Source organism: Meleagris gallopavo, chromosome 16 (assembly GCF_905368555.1).
Source record: "Meleagris gallopavo chromosome 16, MGAL_WU_HG_1.1, whole genome shotgun sequence".
NCBI classification, from domain to species: domain Eukaryota; kingdom Metazoa; phylum Chordata; class Aves; order Galliformes; family Phasianidae; genus Meleagris; species Meleagris gallopavo.
This window is the reverse complement of record NC_139419.1, coordinates 12,750,092-12,771,269: the sequence shown is the minus strand read 5'-3', so window position 1 is coordinate 12,771,269 and position 21,178 is coordinate 12,750,092. Positions and strand designations below refer to the sequence as shown.

General features: G+C 43.7%; 1 protein-coding gene across 5 annotated transcripts in view; it reads left to right on the top strand.

Moving 5' to 3' along the window:
• IFT38 (intraflagellar transport 38) overlaps positions 1 to 21,178 on the top strand; it is a 56,144-nt gene that overhangs the window by 18,949 nt on the left and 16,017 nt on the right. For 3 of the 5 annotated variants that reach the window (XM_019620682.3, XM_085237454.1, XM_085237452.1), the window contains exons 8-9: positions 937 to 1,087; positions 17,862 to 17,934. In XM_019620682.3, coding sequence (XP_019476227.2) covers positions 937 to 1,087; positions 17,862 to 17,934 — 224 coding nt within the window. The remainder of the gene's footprint in view (positions 1 to 936; positions 1,088 to 17,861; positions 17,935 to 21,178) is intronic. The other 2 variants (XM_019620683.3, XM_085237453.1) reach the window with 1 other exon arrangement.

The window sequence follows — 21,178 nt, the reverse complement described above, 5'->3', positions numbered from 1 at the left end:
TCTAGATTGTAATTATTTAATTTTTTTTTTATAGTTTCTTTGTATTTGAAATCTGATTATCAGGGCTGTTAAAAATCCCCAGGGTATTATTTGGTGGGCAACTTACTGGCTGCTTGAACTGCACACAATGGCCAGGTAGCATTTTGTTTTTATGTTGTCTTTGAGAATAAATTGTGCCAGGTGGTTCTGCTGAAAGTGACATATTCTCTGTTCCCAGAGGCTTCTAACATTTTCAGCCACCAAGGTAAGCTGGTATTTCTTGTTGGGATTTGTTCCTCTGGGCAGTGACACAGCCTGCCATAAAATCAAAATGTTCAGATTCACTATTTGAGTTGATTTCACACCCCTTTGGTTAAATGTAAAAGATTGTTTCTCTGTTTCTGAGAGAAAAAAAAAAATTATAAATAAGAGAAAAATGAGTAATGAAAAGAATAACAGTGGATTCATACTCATGTTTTGATCTGTAAGACTTCAGTGGAAGTATGTTGGGTAGATGGGAAGCATCAAACAACAGAAGCATTCTGTGGGGCACAGCTGTAGGGACTGTGATAAAGGATATCATCAGTACCAGCACTAGTTGTGCTTGTAATGACACAGCATACTTGTTGCAGATATGTCTTCAATAAAGAAGTGCTTCCCAGCCACACAACAAGCACACTTGTTGGAGTTATGGAACAGGAGGATGATATGTTTGGAAAGAAGTGGTGGTGGATACACACTGACCTTTCATTTGCTATGTAAAATTTTCACAGGATAGGTTAATGTTTCTTCCTCTTACGCTTTTAGTCTTGAAGTGGTGTGTAACCTTAAAAAGAGAAGGTCCTTTTAGATTGGTTTTGTAGATATGGAAAAACAGCTGTGAAAATGAAAATGCTTTCAGAACTCTTCATGTACAGGTCTATATTTCTCTGAGTAGTTTGTTCCTGTTGTCTCCAGCCCTGCTTTTATGGATGAGTATGAGAAGATTGAAGAGCAACTGCAGAAGCAATACACTAGCTACCTAGAAAAATTCCATAACCTGACCTACCTGGAGCAGCTCCTGGACGATCAGCATCGGACTGAGCAGGAGATGTTTGAGGTAAAACAGGTTAGAAATGCTCAGCAAGATTCTGTGCTCTCTAGTCCTTGGCCATATAGCAGAAAATGTTGTAATACCTGTTACTTGTTGTAGAACAGCTCTGAATGACTGGCAGTTCACTGACGTGCAGTAGTGACAGCTCTCAGACAAACATGATACACCTTTGCTTTTTCAGTTGGTGAAGTTAAACAGTATAATGATGCCTCTTTCCAAGTCTCACTTTTCCTTGATTCTTTCAAATGTCATTTTTTGATCATAGAATCATAGAATGGCCTGGGTTGCAAAGGAGCACAGTGCTCATCCACTTCCAGCCCCCTGCTATGTGCAGGTCTCCAACCAGCAGCCCAGGCTGCCCAGAGCCACATCCAGCCTGGCCTTGAATGCCTGCAGGGATGGGGCATCCACAGCCTCCTTGGGCAACCTGTTCCAGTGCCTCACCACCCTCTGGGGGAAAGGTTGATTGTGAAGAATATTTTCAGTATTCCTCATCTTCCATTTGCTGTGTTCACCGTATGTGCTAAGAGTTCTTAAACACTTCCTTTTATTGTCTGCCAATGACTGATGTGTAAGGGTTTGTTAGCAGCAAGACTTCGGTTTTCTCACAGTTGTTGTCTTCAATGAAAACATAGCAAAAGTAGCACTGAAAAGATGAGTTCAGTTGGAATTCTCTCTCACAGAGACTTCTTGTTCGTAGAACTTCTCTTTTTGTGTTGATCTGCTGAGTTGTATCAGCCCAGTGTGATTCTAGTGGAACATACATATCTCTCTCATCTTGCTTGATGCTTTCCTTTCCTTTGGGTGTTTATTGGACTGCAGCACTTCCAGCCAGCCTCTCATTCAGCTTCTGCTGAATGTTTTACTGATGTTGGGTTTTCTTCTAGCAGCCTTTACTCAGTATGTTTTCTGTTTTCATTGAAAAGAGAGATTTCAGTGAACGATCTCCCCTTGGGCCTTAGTATTGGTGGGTGTGCTGTGCTTTGAGTGAGCCAGTGCTTCCACTTCTTGGCTTTTCCTAGTGCAGATCATTACTTATGTTGTCAACACAACTCACTCTTGTTCCTGGCAGAAGTAAGGGGGAGCTGTGCACGTTCCTTGTGTCTGCCTGTGGCTGCACTTTTTGCTTTGGCCATGCCTCTGTGCGCCTATTGATTTGAAAACAAACAAACAACCAAGCAGCCAATAAACCTTAAATAATTGGCCCTCAATATTCATACTTGCATTGAGTTATAGTAAAATATTGTGACCTGTATGTAGGCTGGAAATAAGGTATGGTAACTTTATAGTCCCTCTTCTGCTTTGATCTGTCTCTGCACAGCACGAAGTATAGAGCACCTCACCCCAGGCTTCAGACCTTTTGGTAGGATGGGTAAAATGTAGTTATTTCCATTGCCTCTTGGACACAGGAAAAGCATACTGTAGTTTGTTCAGGAGGATCAAATATTTTTGCTGCATTTTTGCCTGAGGAGAAAGTAAACCTTCATTTTAAGATACTTGTTAATTGCTGACAACCAATTTCCCATTAATTCCCCTTTTGTAAGCTATCTCTGTAGATGCTATTCTGCATTTCTAACCTGTAGTTAGCTTAATGTTTTCATATCTTGTTTTATAATGCTCTAGTTCTTCCCCCTATCTTTTGCCAAAAAAAAAAAGAGGCCTCTATTAAATCCTAATCTTGAAATGAAACCTAAAATCTGATTATTTTTTTCCCTTCTGTTCAAATGTCGTTGAGACTTAATACCAAAAGTAGAAATGTTTTGAATATGAGTACCTGGAACTGCTTATAAATTCATGCACAGAAGTTAGTAATGACTTGGCTTACAGCTCTTGGGAGAGTTTTTATTAAAAGATAATAAGATGAGGGAAAAGCCTTTGTCATTCAGGAGCGTTCCTGTGATTAGAATCTGAAGAGCACTTTTCTTTTACCTTTGCTCATTCTTCTGGGAGACACCTAGAGAATCCACCCGTATACTTTGGCTTTTCATCCATGAGGATGAGCAGTCAGCAATACTTCAACGTTGTCTAGAATTAATGTGTAAAGGGCTGTGTCAAAAAGATGTGGATTTTGTGCCTACTTCTGTCACTTGTTATGTGTGGTATGTATTAGCAAGCATCAGAACTGGCAACGTCTTTAATTCATGTGTGCTTGATGTTAAAATACCATTTTGTCTTCTGCATTTGGAATGTTCTTGCCCTGACTGGAGGCCTGCACTGGATTGTTTCTTACTATGATCTCAAGTGATAAAGTTACCTGTGGTTCAAGCATCTTTAAAATGCATCGTGTTGGCTGCAACCAGCATGGAGTTCGCCTCTCAAGTCTAGGTCTATAGCTTAATCCTAATTCTGGAAGGACCCTGAGGTTATCTCAATTCACTGCTCCTATATTAGTCTGTTAAATCTTTTCCCTAGGGAGTGTTTGGGAATACCAAAAAAAAAAAAAAGAAAAGAAAAAAAGAAAAGAAAAAAAGAAAGAGGAAAGTAGCATGGAGAGCAAGAACAGAAGGCTGGAGTATCTAAAATATATAGAATATTTAAAGGATGTGGCTCCAAATGTCTCCTCGTGGGCAGCAATCCAGTGATTAGTCTCTTGCCAACCTGGAAGCACCATGGCATCTCTCTCAGTCTTGGTCTGCTTTTCAGGTAGTGTTTCCTCACTTTTGGCTACGAGGTCATGAAGCAGAACAGTGGGTGCCTTATTACAAGCTTGAACATAAGCAGTTTGCCCCACACGGATGCTGCATGCTGTCTTTGAGATTATCATCTCTGTATCGTTTTCAGAATCAACAGAGGAAAAATAACAAGGATAATTGCATTTAATCTGTTTCAATATGCAGCCTCTTGAGCTGTTAAACACACTGGAAGTTGTGTTGATTATTTTTTTTTCAGTTGTATTTGTCTTTTGTTCCACCAAACAAATCTTAATTATCTTCTGTAGTGGAAGTGAGAGTCAACTCTTTTATCACTGCCATGCATTTTGTTAAATAGCTTGCTAGGAAAAAGCAAGGGCAATGTAATTAGATTAATCCAGCACTCTAGGTGCTGTTCAGTACTGAGAACTGATTTCTGGACCCCTTTCTTTGACTCATTGGATGTTTTTGAGAGGAGCTTCTGTTCTGATTGAGAGGCCATTGCTGAATAATGAGACTAATCTTTAGTGCCCTTAGCCTCAAAGCTGTTTTGGTACCCTGCTGACGATGCACAGCTAATGACATAGGCCAGAGTGCATTTCCTAATTAGAAAAGTGATTTAAAGATTGTACCCAAGCACACAATTTTAATTAAGTGACATTGAGCAGCTGAAACAGCGTGGCCTTTCCAAACCACGGTGCTGGCTCTCTGTGGGTTTCTTTGGTTTGTTCTTTCAAGTGATGAATGTATGGCTGCATGGAGAGCTGCACTCTGCAATCCATGCTGTTGTGGTGTTGAGCTTCATGTAACCAAAGAATGGTTTGGGTTGGAAGGAACCCTTAAAATCATCTCGTTCCAGCCCCCTGCTGTTGGCTGGGACACCTCCCTCTGTACCAGGTTGCTCACAGCCACATCCAGCCTGGACATTCCCATCCCTTTTCCAACCCAGTGTCTGCAGTAACACGGAGCACTGCCTGGAGGACAGCTGGCAGACATCTCCTGCCAAGCACTGCACTGAGAAACATCCCTCAGCATTAGGAGAATCTTGAAGGCTTGCTATTGAATCTCAGCCAAATGAATTGGCAGAACTGAACAGTTAATTGATGATGAAATTACCACCTGCAGAGAACCTGCCTGTTCGATGTGGGAACACTTTGAAACATATGAGAGATCTGGAATTATGTCTGCCCTCCACTCGTGCTCGTGGGCACGTCGGAAGTCCTGACATGACTCCTCCTTTGGGTGAATTTCTCATATGTATTGACAAACTGTCATGCACTATTTATTATTGGATCCAAGGAATTTAAATAAGGGCATTTTGTCTTTGTGGTTTCCTTCCCCTCTTTTTTCATTTTCAATCACCTCCTTTATTCTGTTCTCTTGTGCTGCTCACGCTATTAATCCATCTTCTTGCAGAAGCATGGATTTATGTGCCACGTCTTCTTGAAGATTTGTTCTTATTTTTCTACTATGTAAAAAGAGTCGGTGCTGTTCGGTAGCTTTTACCCCATTCTTATGATGAAATTGGTTCTGATGTTAGACATTAAAGTTATTGGAACTTTGACTGCTATAAAATTCCAAGTTTATGGGGTTTTCAGATTTGTGGGCTGAGTTTTTCTACAGACTGTAATGGATGCTCGTCCTTTAAAGGACAACACAGGCTAATCCAGTTAAAAAGACTTTTTTGGAACTAGTTTGTGTAATGCCAAAATAACTTGGCAATATCCTGTAGCATTTGCTGGCTTTTTTTTTTTCTAGGTGGAATTTATTCTTTCTTGTTCTTCTCAGAGGACACTGCTGAAGCGCTTTCTTCTCCTTCAGCTGCTCCCTCATAGGATATTTTAAGACTGCTTCTATGATGGCACTGAAATCTCAACTGAGAAATACAATGGAATGGTGGACAAAGATGTTCTAAGCCACTCAGTCCTTCTCTCTGGTTTGTGATTGCTTAAGCCCATTTTCTTTTCATCATGCTGCTGAGTAAGCAGTAAGCAGTCCATCGTGATGAAAGTTTGAGCAAGGGAAAAGAAAACCACACAAATACAGCGTGTTGTGAGTTTCTCTGCAACCCACCCTGCCCAAATAAAACCCCTTCTGCACTGACTTAATGTTTTCCTATCAGAGCTCCGTGCCTGAAGGAGCTGTTTTGTTCTGAATATGCACACAAAGGGATATCCAAGTTCTGCTGCACTCTGAGATAAGCTTTGGTTCTGCTGCTTTTTATATCTTTTGCATTGTACCATCCCATTCGAAATACTAACGTTCCCATTGCAATGACTGCTTTCTGAAATAGCCAGGCAGGAGTTTAATATGAAAAGTGGTTTGTTACAGTCTTCAATCTTCTAATGTACACTTGAATTATGACTGTTTGGTAGCATTTTTATAGGTACCAGGAGAGCAGTCCTGGTCCAGAGTTGCTAAATGACATTGAATATCAGAGGTAAAAGTAAGCACAAGCATCTTAATTGTTGTTGCTTCTGTTCTGGCATTTAGTCCAGCGTACAAGTCTGGCAGCACTGGGGGGCTGAGATGTGCAAATCCCAACGGGGAGGAAAATGAGGAAAAGGGAGAGGAGGAGGAAGGGAATGCACAGGGAGAGAGTGAGGGCAGTTGAGCATAGGAGGAAGGAGCACAGGAAATTGCTGGCCTGAGAAATTATGGTCTCACAAAAGGAGAAGATTGTGGAGACAGAGAAAAGGTGGGACTGCGTGTGAAGAGCATCATAGATGAGATGGAGCTGCACAAGGAGCTGCTGCCCCGTGCATTCTTTCCACTGAAGCAAAGGTCTGCAGCTCCCTACCAATATCATGGCAACTAGAGTTAAATCTCAGGGGTCCCTCTGAATGCCCTGCAGTGGTCGTGTGCATGCCTGCTCCTGGTGCCTCATTGATACTGCCTCACATTAAAAACCCTAGCACAAACTTTGTGGGAAATGAGATTAACTGAAATGAACATTTCTCAGCCCTCAAAGATCTTGTATTTGTTAGGATTCCCTTGATATCTGATGTGCCAGATGTGTAAACATAGCTTGCCCTTGTCTCCCTAGTGGTCTTCATACTTGACAGATTCCAGAACTTATTATTTTCACAGATCTAGAGATCAAACAGGAATTGATTAAAACCCTAAAAATGCCACATAAACCACAGTGTATTCTAATCCTGATACCCCCTAGGTTGGCCTGGGGAGAATAAAACTGATATTCGTGAAGTCTTACCTACTTTCTGGTAGCTCAGGAGATACAAGTGCAGAATTGCAACTCTGTGTTGACAACACTGTTTTCACTGACTTAACTAAATTTAAAAAGGAACCTGAGGTGAGATTTACTTCCATGGGCTAAAGATATGTGGGAAAGCAGAGAGATTTTTGAATAGGCCAATACCCACCTGGGGATAAAGGAGGAAAAGCTAGGAGTGCTATGGCAGGGGCTTAGTGACAGGAGGGTGATGCAGGAATGCATTCTCACATCAAATTCAGCCACGGATCTGAGAAGTGGGATTCATTAAGAGAGTGGAGGGGATTGGTTGGACTCAGGATGACTTCCCAGGGCAGCTGCTAAATCTTCTTGCACTTGTTATTGCTGTGATTTTTTTTGGAAGGAGCTACTTGTTACAGGTTCATCACTTGGAAGGTTTTCTGACCAGCAGCAACACTTAGATTGTGCCTTCAGCTGCTCCTGAGCAGTAAGAGTGAAGAGGGTCCCGTGTGTCTGGGCTGGGATACAAACACCTTGCAGAGGCTGCTCCAGTCCTGTCCTGCTGCTGCTACTACAAAACCAAGCTGGTCCTGTTGTGTAAGAACTGCTCTGCAGGTGGAGGAAGACTGGGGGACAGGGCTCACGGAATGTACAGTGTAGTAATTAATAGGCAGCTTCCTCATGGTGCCAGAGCTCATTTCTGTGAGGCATGAGATGTAACAGCTTTCAGTGAGAGCAAAGCTTGGAAATTGGTCAGAGTTGTTAGAGATCAGACACTATGTAGCTGCTTGACTTTCAGCTCTTAGCTTGTCTTGCTGAATTTCTTCTGCAGTAACCTCCCTCCTGGAGAAACATTATAGGATAACGGGGTCTATTTTGTGCATTTCTGCATTTTAGTTTTTAAGTATTCTCTTTACCCAGTCTTATTTGGTAAGAAGATAGGATAAGAGGATTGTTTATGTGATGGTCTTTCTGCCTCCTCTGTCTTCCTGCATTATGCTTTTGAATATTCAAAAGTATTTCAGACATGTGAATTGTGTAACAGAAATCTAGCTTGAATTCTGCTCGAAATAGGAGCATCACAGCTCACTTGAAGCAACACTGATCGAGTGGATCAAGTTTGTTTTTTTTTTTCCTTAGAGATCAACACACACACACACACACACACACAAAATCATTACCAGAAACCTCTTAATATGTGGTTACAAACCAAGGAGTTGGTTGAAAGAGGTGAAATAACACTTGTTTTGAGACTGACATTTTGCAACTGATTCGCAGCAAATGACACAAATAGGTAATGTTAAAATGATGCATGTGAAATGCAGGAGGTTTATACTCTGCTGCTGCATGAGGTACTTAGCAGCAGAGAAAAGCAGCAAGGAAAAGTAGCATTTTGACTCATACAAGCTTGCATAATCTCAAAGTGAAAAACAGAACGGTTGGGTTTTATGTGATGTTAAATAGTAAGGTAATTCTCAGATTTCCAGGTGTGTAGAAGCAATCTCTAGTTTAATTCTGTGAAATGCATGAAAATGAAACACTGCACAATTATGAATGGTGGACTTGTAGGACAGAGCCCTTGTGCCTAATGCCCACCTCATGCCTGAGCTGGCATTAGGAGTTATGGCAACTTCCAGAGTCCTTCCTTTACTTCCTTCCCTGAATACTCCAGAACTCCTGGGCTTCACTGGAGTTGATTCTGAGATTGAGATAGATGCCAGTGGGCTAAATTGTGAGCCATGCCACTGCAGAAGCATTGCAGAAAGGTTGAGCATCAGGATTGAGGACAGGTAAGAAATCCTGGGGCCAACAGCACGTCTTTCTGTCTGGGAACTATGCCATCCCTTTCAGGGGAGATCTGTTTGCATCAGTAGTGTTGTCTACTTGATTCTTCTCTAAACCATCACAAAGGGAAATTTTAAAGAAGTTTTTTTCCTGTCTTCTAACATCGTAGCTAGAGCCTTGTCCTGGCGAGCAGGAGCTGGGATCTCCTGTGTTGTCCCCTGCTCTCTAGGTTCAATGCTTGGTCTCCAACAACAGCATTGTTAAGACTGAGGCTTGCTGGCACTCCCTCTTAATATAGGGCTTTCTGGGTAGAAAATAAGAAATAAACCATGTCAGCCACCTGTAGAAGAGATTATTTGCTCTAAGAAACATAGATGGCATCGGAACTAATTGATCTCTGGACAAAAGGCAGCAATGCTGTGATCAGTTCCTGGAACCATGAGGTTCACCAAGAACTTCTGCTCTTTAATGAAAGAAATGCTATCCTTGACAAGAGTAAATAATCATGGTACCCCTTGGAACACAGAGGGCTTGTGCTACCTGTGGCACGGAGCAGGTAATCCTGACATTAGATTCTAGCAGTCAGTGCTTGTTTTATGGTGGTGAACGAGACACAGCCGTGACTACTAACTTCCAATCAATACCAATTGGGATTTTAATTTCTTCACATGGTGCAAACTGACCTCAGGTTTACATTGCAGAGTTGTACATTAATTTGAATAAATCACACGTCCAACCAATACTGCTAGTAAGTTAGTACAATAAAACATAATACCTGGAGGGAATGCTCAATGAGCTGTTATTGAGTCATTGTAATTCACGTCTTCCACAAAAGGGAATTGGAAAAATAGAGAGGAATTGCAATAATAGTAAGCTCGTGTTATATCTAATGATGACTACATCTGAATCTCAGGATAAAGTCCATCCTATGTGACACAATTTCAGACAGTAATGAATTCCTGAGTGTTAGTGCTGACTTGAAGCTTGTATGAAAGCAGTTCAGCTGGAAAATTCTGGGCAGAAAATGCTAGTCTGGGTCTTTTTTAAATTTTTTCTTCTTTCTCAGTTCTGCTTGCTTCTATCACCCAGGGCTGGGGATGATTTAGAGCCCTGTGATCTCACCTAGCTTTGTGTTCCCTTCCTGCCCTTCTGTCTGTTTGTCGTCTAGTTGAGCTATGCTCTGTCATAGGTGGTCGTAGAAATCCTCAGCAGTGCTCTCAGTGCTGTATTGCCTATAACGTTCTGCTCACTCAGCTCTGACTGGTGGTTCCTGGATGGTTCAGGAGGATTTCTTACGTCCTCTTGGGGCATTTAATTGCAGGCCTTCAATTCAGCCTCATTGAACTTGGATCTTAACACGAAAGGAGAAACTACACCTAGTGTAAATGTGCCCGTGGGCAGCACTCTTACACTGCTTCAACCAACCTAAAAAGGCTTTTATGCTTGTACTTATTCTGGTGTGTCTTGATGTTGCAACATTCCTCACTTCCAAATGGCCCAGTTGATGTGAGCAATGGGTTGGCTCTGCCTGGTGGCACAGCAGAGTGCTCTGGGAGCAGTGCTGGAAAACCAGTTCAGGAGAAGTATTTGGTACAAATGTCATCTGTTTGTTTTTTTTTTTTGTGAAGGCTTCTCCGCGTTTATGATGCCTTTTTCCTTTTATTGTTAACCAGATAGAAGTAGGTAAGAGAATAGTTCCATGAATCTGGGAAGAAATGACCCATACTGGATAAAATGCACACGTGGATGCAGGGGAAAACTGGCTGGCTCAAGAAGTAATGAAAGAGTGTGTGTGTGTGCTTGCAGGAGGGGCCCCTCATAGCTGGAGCTTCAGGAAGAGGGGGGTGGGAAGGTTGTGGAAGAAAGGAGGATTTGAAACATCAGGCTCATCAGAGACAGCACTGAGTTCAGAACTGGCAGGGCTGTAATGAAGGAGTAAGGCTGCAGGGGGCTGAGCTGCCATCCTTCTCAGGAGCCTTCATGTAGCTTGTGTCAAATTCTTTGAACTGCCATCCATCATAATACATAGCCAAAAAACAAGTAGAGTACAGCATCAGGGCAGACTATTTGAGATAGACGTTTTTTTTTAGGAAAAAAACCAGAAGAGGTAAATAACTTTTAAACCTGCTTTCTCGATCTCCAATTCACAGATTAATTCTAGTTGGAGAGGACCTCATGAGGTCTCCAGCCCAAGGTCAGCTATGGCATTGGAGCACATTACACAAGATTTAATCTGATCAGGTCCTGAGAGCCTCCAAGGACCACGCAGACTCTCGGGGGAAGCTGAGCATTTAAGTGAAAAGCATAATGTGTAGTGTTGGAGAAGGTGTAGAAACCTGTGCAGAAAGCTTTTGTACTGGATGAAGAAATACGCCACTGGGAGAATTACCATTTTCTTCTATAAGAACAAGAGGGGAGAGCTCTAGGAGGTAGCAAGGAGGATTCATGTAAAGCAGAAATAGGTCACTCCAGTCTATAGGGCAAGTCATTAAACTCAACTGATAGTGCAAGAGTACACATTTAGCAAGCTAGAATTTGTCTCCCTGAGCTGATTTGCTCTTTATGTTCAGTCCTGCCTTCCGAGTTCCCGAGGGGAAAGCATCAATTTCTAGGTGAGACCTTCACACACAGTCTCTTTATTCAGGAGAGCTAGCACCGACCTGCTGCACGTCTCAGGGCACTGCCTCACTGCTTCCCAGTATGAAGTGTGCTGTACCATTCCAGCTCCAATCCATCTGTTCTGTGTGACGTGCTTGTTGTGGTGCTTATGAGTAGGAAGTCAGAACTGCTAAGCAGTTATTGGACTTTTAGGAAGATGTATATTCCCTTATAGTAAGTTTAATCACATCAGGAAATATTTCAGCCTTTTCCCCTCGCTTTTATGATAGCACAAAGAAAGTTGAGTTTATCTTCATGTATTTCCTTCTAAAGATAAGCCTTCTGAGCAAACCTTAGTGGTTTTTTGTGACCATCCTTGACGCAGATGCACTTTGCAGTGACCTATCAGATTTAGTTGCTCATTTTGATAAATACAATGTTTGTGTCAGAATTTCTAGGGGAGGATGCAGACTTGTCCATGTGCTGTGAAGAGATGAACGCAGATGCTGGTTTGGTCTTTGTCATAATGCTGAGCCTCTCAGCACTGTGTCAGTGCTTCACTCAGCTAAGAGCTGTTCTGTCAGCTTGAATGACCAATGCTCTTCTTCCACGTTTACTGAAGTACTTCTGCAGTGTCTGTTACAGTACTCCCAGTGACCACTTCTACCACAGATTGCAGCTAATAGGATTGAAGGCAGGAAATGGGCAACATAAGACCAAACTGTTGTAAAATTTTGTAAAATTCAAGAAAATTCAATTCTAGGTAGATACATCATGGGTATTTGTAACGGCTAGATGCAACTGAAGAAGTGTTTCAAGGTAAGGACATACTCTGAAAAAGAACAATCAAATTCATTGTGTGAAATAGTGACACCACAGGAGAAACGAATCTCTCTCCCTTCCTCTCCTTCCACCATCACGTGGTGGGGACAGTGCTGTGTTAACATTGGTGAATTTCTGGTGAGTGTCAGTTATGTGTATTAAATACTCCCAAGTATGCCTTAATGTGTTTCAATAGAAATGATTGCTGTAAAATGGCTCTTAATGGTGAGAGGCGATGGCTGTTCAGAGCATCAAATTGAGGGAGATGGCAATAATGAGACTAGGGAGGAGACAGATGGTCCTGTAATGGAGGCTGATGGTTTCCAGTTGATGCAGTGTCTGTCCATCCTCTGGAAGGATGATTTCTCTAAAAATAAATAAAAAGAAACGGCCGGTGGTGCTGATTTGCAAATACACCTCAGGCCAAAATGGTAAAGATGAATAAATGTTGAATATTTATTAGCGTGAACCTTGATAAGAAATTCCAGAGAATCTGCTAGGAGAAGTTTTTCTTTTCTAATAGAGCAGCAGCTCACTTCTTTGAGACCACATTCCCCAAACTGCTGTCCTTGATTTAATACCAGGACACAGTGGGGTTGTGGCTTTTGTATTCAGTCCAGCTAAGGGCTGGAGCACAAACCACACATGACTCTTATTGCACTTATTGCAGGGCAGCTCAGTGCATCCAAAAATCGCTCCTTTGCAGGGAGTGCAGCTGCTGCTCCCCATCTCCCCTCCCAGCTTCCTGGGGTGCCTGTTTCCATCTGCTGCAGCACTGCAAGCCTGCAGGCTTTCCCTCCATAGGTCTGTAATCCTGGGTTCAAAGCTGCACACCAGAAGTTCACCTTCTAATTCCTCCTGTTTCATTCCCTCTGACATGTGCATGTGTACAGGACCAGAGCTGGGCTCTTGTGTGCACTGCCTTTGCCACGAACAGAGCAGAGCCCCCTCCCACTCTTCCCAGTGCCCCCAAATCTTCAGGCTGTCAGCATCATTCCTGACAATGCTCCTTTGCACGTCCTTGTCGCTCAGCAAGCCTGTAGGCAAGCATTCTGCTGCCTCACTTTTTCAGGTGCGTTTTTTTCTGTCTCCCAGGGACTTCATTCCTCAGCAAAATAGTAATTATCAAATCACAGAATGGTTGGGTTCAAAGGGACCTCAAAGATCATCGAGTTCCAAACTCTGCCATGGGCTGGCTGCCCCACACCAGCTCAGGCTGCCCAGGCTCCCATCAGTGGGACATCTCCAGGGATGGGGCACCCACAGCTCTGGGCAGCCTGTTCCAAAGAAAGGGGAAAAACTTCAAAGCGTTGCAGTCGAATGAAATCACAAAGCCAGACATTCCTATGGGGTGAGGTGATTCAAAGTAGGGGAGGAAGCACTGTCTGCAAGTCTTCAGGAGCAGCACAGGTGCCATGGTACTGTGTTCCCCACTCACTGCTGCACCTAGCAGCCTTCCTCTCGTTAGGAGTACTGTCACATTCTCTCTTCAGGCAGCAATTTTTCCAAGTCCTTGTATCTCACCCCTACTGAATGAGTGGCAACACTCCATTATGAAAAACAAATCCCATTGTGTGCATGCAGCAAGAGCTAATCTCAGCTGCTTTGTTCTATAACAAAGCAAGAAACGGCTGCTGAGATTAATAGGCAAGGTGAAGATGAGGTGTTCAATCCATCCTCAAATTGGTTCTCTTCAAGTGCACTACAGAGCAGGAGGATTACCAGTATGCTCTAGCAAATCACTGGGGAAAAAAAAAAAGAAAACCAGAAGGAAATATTACTAAGATGCTGAGAGAGATTTCTGGGGTTTGGAGGATGGCTGAGAACAGAAGAGATAACCCAGGCAAAACTGAGATGTTAGCATCTGAGCAAAAAGCAGATCAGCCATCGCCGGTCGTTGTCCTGGCGTTTCTTCACACTTATCCCTGCGGTATTGTCTTCATTTCTTCTCTTTGTCTTCGTTCAGTGGTAACCATACTGTCTCTCAGCTGGCTCCATGAAACGTGTCCTTTGTTTTCAAAGTCCTGCTGGCATTTTCTCCACAACTTCCCCAGTACAATTTTGATGTTAACTAAAAAGAAAATACTGAGACGCCCTCAATAATCAAATAGTGCATCAATTTTGGTTTTCTTCTCCCCAGCCTTCACTGCTTTTTCAGTCTGAAGGGGTAAGAGTTGTCTGCAATCGAATGATTTCAGCAACTTGATTTTATTGTTTAGAACAACGCTCAGCAGCATTAGTGCTGTCAGAAAGGACTGCCTGTCAGGAAGTCGTGGCTTATTCAAGCCGTGGGTCACTTCCCTAAGTCAGACAGTGAGTGGGTGGCAGAGCTGCTGTGATGTGTGGGTCAGCTGCTGGAGGGCGTTCTCTAATGTGGTGGCATATGGGTCTGGATGTCTGAAAGCAAACAACAGCAAAACAAATCAAAACCTCTCCTCCCCGTGCCCAGATCCAGCACTCAGCTATGTGGACTTCACCAGTGGTCATAATTACATGGTGTTTAACAGTCCCTCTCTTCAAGAAATTGAAATTCATATTAAATAAGAAGTCAATCAAAGAGAAATTCTTTCTCAGGCTCTGCTTTGTGCAAGTTTCTATAAAAGGATTCTCAAAGCCGTTTGCTCCGCTGCAGGAATTTGCAGCTGAAGTTCCACTTATCTGCAGGACAGTGGGTTAGGTTATAGAAAAGCACTGCCAAACAGACATGTTGTGTCTCATTGTTGTTTTCCAAATCATTTCATAACCAGATGTGAGATGAAAAGTTGTCTGCTTTGCTGGTTAAAATACATTAGGATAAGGAGCATCTGCATTGTGCTCATTCAAGCCCCATTCTATCAAGAACACACATCTGTCTTGGAAAAGTGCATCCATCGTGCTGGAGGTGGATAACGTTCTTGCTCAGTTGGACAGTCTTGAGCATGAAAAAAGCACAGATCACTGGAAATGCAGGCAGAGCTCATTTGCTTGGGAAGCCTCCTGTGTCAACAGAAGGATTCTCTATTGCTTCTTGCTGCTGGCTGGGTCTGTCTGTCCCACAGGGCTGCTGAGGATGCCTGGCAGTGTATTTATGGTGGAGCTGAGCAGAACCTTGTATGCTAAAGGCATGGACAAGTCATTAGCAGTGCAAAATGGTTCTGACTTGATCTGGAGGTCATTACTTCCCCTTTTGGCCAGGCAGCACTGAGCAGGCTGCCTGGGATGCTGAGCAGGCTCTGTCCTGGGAGTCTGTTAGCACCCACAGAACTGGGGCACACACACTGCTGCAATCCCATTGCTGCTCCTGCTGGGTGCAAGGATTGGGGTGGGTGCTTCCTCACATCCCCTGGAGCCTGGGTTGTTGTGTCAGCATCCTGCACGGCCACGCACTGTGCTGGGCTGCCTGCACTGAGCCTGCAAAATGACTGACAGGATTGCTCTGTAAAGGGTAGATCTACATCTGGAAAGGGCTGCATATCAAAGAGAAGAGCTGCGTCTCAACAGAGATCCACCTGCCTTTAGGACAGGACTTTCAGTCCCAGGTGTCCTGGAAGGCCCAGGGCCATGTTCTGATGGGGCAAGCTGGCTCTGATTCTGCATTCATTGGCACCACGCTAATTGTGTTTACTTGGCACCATGATTCCGTAGCATATGCCTCTAAATTTGGGCACATTTAGCTTGTGGGGTAGGTTATGTGCAGCACTTGCCTGCAGCATTTCAGCCGCGTTTGTTTACCAGAGAGACTGAGCAGAGCCTCAACGCTGGCTGCTGCTCACCTGCTTCTGCACACCCAGCTGCTGCCAGGGTGCCCCAGAAACCCCACGCTGTCACTGTGCCAACCCCTGCTGTGCCACTGGGTGGGCAGGGTGCTGCTCTGCTGGGATCCCTCGTGTGACGTTGCTTCATGTGCTGGAAGAGCAGCTCTGGAAAGGATGATGGCATACAGCCTCAGCAGCTCCCTGTGGTGTTTATCTGACCGTGCATCAAGCTATGCAGGGATCTAAGCCTGAAGAAAATCAACATGTTTTCTGCCAGTGAGCTCTGAGCTGCTCGCTGCGAGGTCAGCTGTGTTACTGGTACCTGCAGGAGTGGGGAGAGGCCTCAGCTTCATGCTAAGAGATTTCCTGATGCTCCACTTCTCTTGCATTTTAAGCACACAAATCAGCACTGGAGCTGAAAGAAGCACTACCCCCCTCCTTGCCCACCACGGCAGCACACTGCTGTGCATTGTGCCAGTCAGGGCTTCGAGCAGCAACTCCTGTTGAGCATACGCTCCTATCATTTCCCTACCCATCTACAGATCTATTTTAAAGACGTTTTCTAATTTTATGCGTTTGTCCTCATGGCATCTGGGATGTGCCCTGACTTTTGTTATCCCTCTTTGGTTTTCTTTGCCATGTGTGCTGTGCAGGCTGCAGCACACAGAGTCAGACTGAGGCTGCTCAGCACTGCTCCTTTGCCTGCACCCTTCGTCCCAAAGGCACTGTGCCATGGGGGCTGTGCTGGAAATGTTTGCTGGCTCGGGGTGCAAGACTTGTTTAATCCATTTCTGTGCTTTCATTGATTATCTTTAAATCTTAAGGGTGACTGGGAGAAACTAAATAGGGAAGAAGAGGTGAAGAAAGAAACTAGCAGCTGGTGGCTCAGCTGGAAAACGTTAAGGCATGGTGTTGCAGAGAGAGCTCGTAGGAAGGGCCCATGCTGTGGATCCTGGCTGCCCACATCTCGTTCTTACCTTTAGTCCACCTTGTGACGCTCATCCCAGAAGATGAAACTCACTGCAAGCTGTTACTGCCTACAGAGGCAGGCATGCTTTCTTACCAATCCATGATGCTAGATTGAAGGTGTCTGGTTTACATTCTGTGATTCTACCCACCACTGCCCTGCTCCCATCAGCCTACTCCTGCCTTTCTGATCCATCACAGTTTTTATCAGCTGCAGGACTGAGGATTTTTAAGTCCTTGTAGGCCTTTTTGTAACACTTTCTTTTACTATTGTCATTCATGTGAAGGCTTGTGAATGGCAATTTGCTTCTCATCCTTAGCACAGCAACCCCATTTGCCCTTTTCCATTTGCTCTTAGCAGCCTTTATGTCACAACTTTAGCATACTGTCATTACAACAGTGTTCCTCAGCATATTTTTTACCTAACAACCTGCTACATTTAAAAATCAGCAAACCACCTTATGTAGTCTTGCTGCCACGGCTCTCCTATGCACCCAAACTCTGTACAGTAGCACAGTGCCCCCTATGAGTGTAAGACACTGTCGGGCTGTACTTCTTCAGCTCATTCGTTGGGCTGTTTCTTCCCATTTTGTTTTCATACGTGGGAACGGGTGAATTGATTCCATTATGGTTTATGCATGAGAAAGCTGCAGTCATTTCACAAACCACTTCTGGTGCCTATTGGCATATTGGCTGAAAAAATCTACCGAAGGTCACTTTGCAAAGAGAGTCCCCTTTGTTCTGTAATGGTTGTGATGTTCTTTGGGATGAAGATGAGTGAACTCATTTTCAGTGTGATAAGAGAAGTTTCACCTGGTTGGAACGTGTGGATGATTTTCAGTGCACTGTTTGTTGGTATGTGCTGACCTCGTGGGCAAAGTAAGTAGGAGTTCCCAAACTTCACCTAAGGTCTTTTGTCCATAAAATATTTTCGATGATGAAATTTTCTTGTTTCATTTTGCCTGTGAGAACCCTTAAGTGCTGCTGTAGAGCCATCCAATTAGCTACTTGACTGGACGATGGGGCAGCTTTTCTAATTCAGTTTTTCTCACCTGTTACAGGAAGCAGCAAACATGCTGCGTCTGATGCAGAACAGGCTGAAGGAGGAGGAACAACGCCTGCTTAAGAGTGGAAGTAAGTGGGATTTCTTCCCTAGGCAGAAAAATTATGTGCTGAGTACTTGATGTATAAATATGCCCAAACAAGCCTGAAGCATGGGGACATGGCGTAGATGACAGAGTCAGCGGGTGTATTAGAAAAAGTGGAGTGATAGTAACTATAAAAGGACATCCATGAAATAGGGAACCTGACTTTTTTGTAGTGCTGTAGATGCTGCACCTTGCAAGTGCTGCCTGCCGTGCTGAGAGGTGGGAGCAGTCCCTCTCTACACATGCTATGCAATTGCAGAGGGCAGGCAGAGGCTCCATTTTATTACTTACTATCCTCTGAGCCCCTGCAGGCTGTGGATGAAGGCCAGCACGGTAGAACTAATGAAGAAGCATTGGTTTGCTAACAGCCTTGGTTAGAGGATTCTGCCCATTGAGATGCTCGTGTTGGCAGGCAGTCTCATTGCTCTGTGGGACTGCCTGGCTGCCCTGTGGTTAACACGTGCTGGTGTGCCCTGCAAAACCAGAGTGTAAGTTCCTCTGCCACCTTAGATGTGGAGCTGGCTGCGTTTGGAGTAATTCTTTGTGATGTATCTATCAGAACATAATGTTCACAGGTGAAAAAACTGCTTGAAATTCTCTTTGCCTTTACAAATCGTCCAAGTGTGAGCCACATCTGCCTGCTCGCGTTTCTTTGGTTTTAGTGTACCTGCAAATTGTGAATGCAATTAAAATCTGAGGTTTTCCTTTTTGTCTAATCTTACTTTTAATTAATTAGAATTCTAGCTGAAGAACAGAAGGGAATAATAACCTCCTGAGATTTTGCAGAGAGCTAACAAACCAGATTTTGCTTCTTCTGAGTCAAGCATCAGCAGAACTTCACCATTAATTACCCCTGTGAATTGAAAATTGCAGCATGTGCATTTTTATGTAGTAGTGAAAAAAATAAGAGGAGGGTTGATTCTCAGAATCAGAGAGAGAGCTTATGCTAAAACAGGGTAAGGACATCAGAATTATGCTTTGTAATTTGTTTGTGGACAGATGTTTTCTGAGCGTGCTTGTGGAAGAGGAAATTTGTTCATCTCTGGCCATCTTTCATCTCATCTCCTTATGTCAGTGCAGTAAAAAGAGAGGTTTTGTTTGAAACAGAGGGTTCATAATATAAACTGCAAGAATGTGGAGTTGTTTCAAGGATCTACCTGAATGAAAAAAGCCAGGTCCTGCTATGGGATGGTTTCCAAGTTCAAGAGGGAAGAACATTTATCATCAATAATTAGCAGTGTGAACATTGTGAACTTTTCCCAATCTTTTTCCTTGTCAATGGATTTTCACTTGGAAAACTCTTTGGTCATTTTTTATCTCTGAAATAATACAAACCTTATCTTTCAGCAAGTTATCTGACTGTACCTAAGAACATATTTATAACTTTTAATGATCTAAACCAATATTGCCTTAATACATACTTAAGTACTGTATGGACAAAACCAATGTTTATTCCAATGATAGGAGCAACAGGATCCTGGTTTTCAATGCAGACTCATTTATTTGTTGTCCCATCACCTTGGTAAGTCGTCATCTTCCCAAGCTGCAGCCTGCTTTTACCTGTGGAGCTGCAGGGGTGTAAGTGGGGCCTTGCATTTGGCTGTTTTCCCAGTCGTGAACCTGGAATGCAGCTTCATTGCTGGGTGTTGTAAGGTTAATTTATTGAATGCTGTAAAACTGGCTGAGATCACCATTAGCTAACATAAAAGCATCAGGTACCAAATCGTGCCTTCCTCTGAGGCCAACCCCACTCTCCTCACTGTTCAAGTAATGTCCTGTATAGGATTTAAAACCAAGAGATTTGCTTGGAGAAAACCATGCAAAGGTAAGTACCCTAAATGGCACAGTGCCATCTCAGTGAAGTGAACCCTGAGCTCCTCGTCGCAAGAAAAACAAAGTATTTTACAGGAGAGGAAGGAGAGAAACAGCAGCAGAATGAGTGCAGCATCTCTGGTGCCTCAGAGGCTGCTGAGGACATTTGCACTGAAATAGAGAGCACTGCATGGGCTGGAGTTGCTACAGTCGAGGCTCCCAGGAGTCAGTGATTTTATCAGTGAGTGCTGTGAGCAGCAGGTGCAGTGTGGGGAGTGGTGTAAAGCACAACAGAGGTACTTCTACCTTAGTGCATCTATGCGGTGAGACTTTTTGGGCACGTGCCTTCTTCTCCTGCACAGAGGGAAAGGGAAGGTTCTCCACGTCTCATTACACTTTGCCCTTGAGAGCTGCAAAGCACTTAATGAGGCCCTTCGAACAGCGTAGGCTGGAGTCTGGTGATAAATTTATTACCATTAACTGATAAAAGTCAGTGTTCATTCTGTCCCTGTAAGCACCCTTACCTTTGCATACCTCTGTAATCAATACAGTCCTCTTACTGTCTGAATCCTTTGACCTTATCTGCTGCTAATTTGGCAAGAAGGGCTGCAAATTAACAGCCTTCCTCTGCGGAACAAGTTGCAGGATTTCTGGGCAGCCCTCAGCTTACATTCAGCCTCAGCTAACACCAGAGAAACCTGCATGGTATTTATTTTAAGGAAGAACTGTGCAAGGTAGGCTGAGTTGTGTCAGAGATATAGAAGGGCTATGGACGTGTTGGGGTACTGAATAAGATTGCAGCAGTGGTTACAGGACAATCTCTTTTTTTCTGCTTTTTTAGCACGCATGGTAAATTGTCTTTCATTTGTCACAGGGCATCTTTGTAAAACCACTGAACTAAAAAAATAGAGAAAAGCACTAAGTTACATGGAAAAAAGCTTATGTAGAGATGCTGAACTCCAGATACAGATGCAGCTTTGAGCAGCATTTGCTGATGGAAATCTGTGCAATAAAGCAGATGCAGCAATACAGCAATGTGCTTTGCCAATGCCTGAGCCTTGGGGCCTGCTGTCACCATGGCTGGAGGGCAGGGACTCTGGGAATAGATGAGACAGTGCAAAAACTGTTGGTAGAGCTACTGTCAGGTGTAGAGATGTGAAGTGTTGCTGTGCTAATGGTGTGATGTGAGGGGAGAGGGACCAGGAAGGTTGCAGGCTGCAGCACATAGTCAGTATACTTCCTTCATGTTCACCCAAGGCTGAAAAAACCCCAATGTTTGCTGAGCAAAAAGTAACAAGTGAACCTTGTTCTAGGCTGAAATACATTTCATACTAATCATAGAATCATAGAATGGCCTGGGTTGCAAAGGAGCACAATGCTCATCCACTTCCAACTCCCTGCTGTGTGCAGGTCGCCAA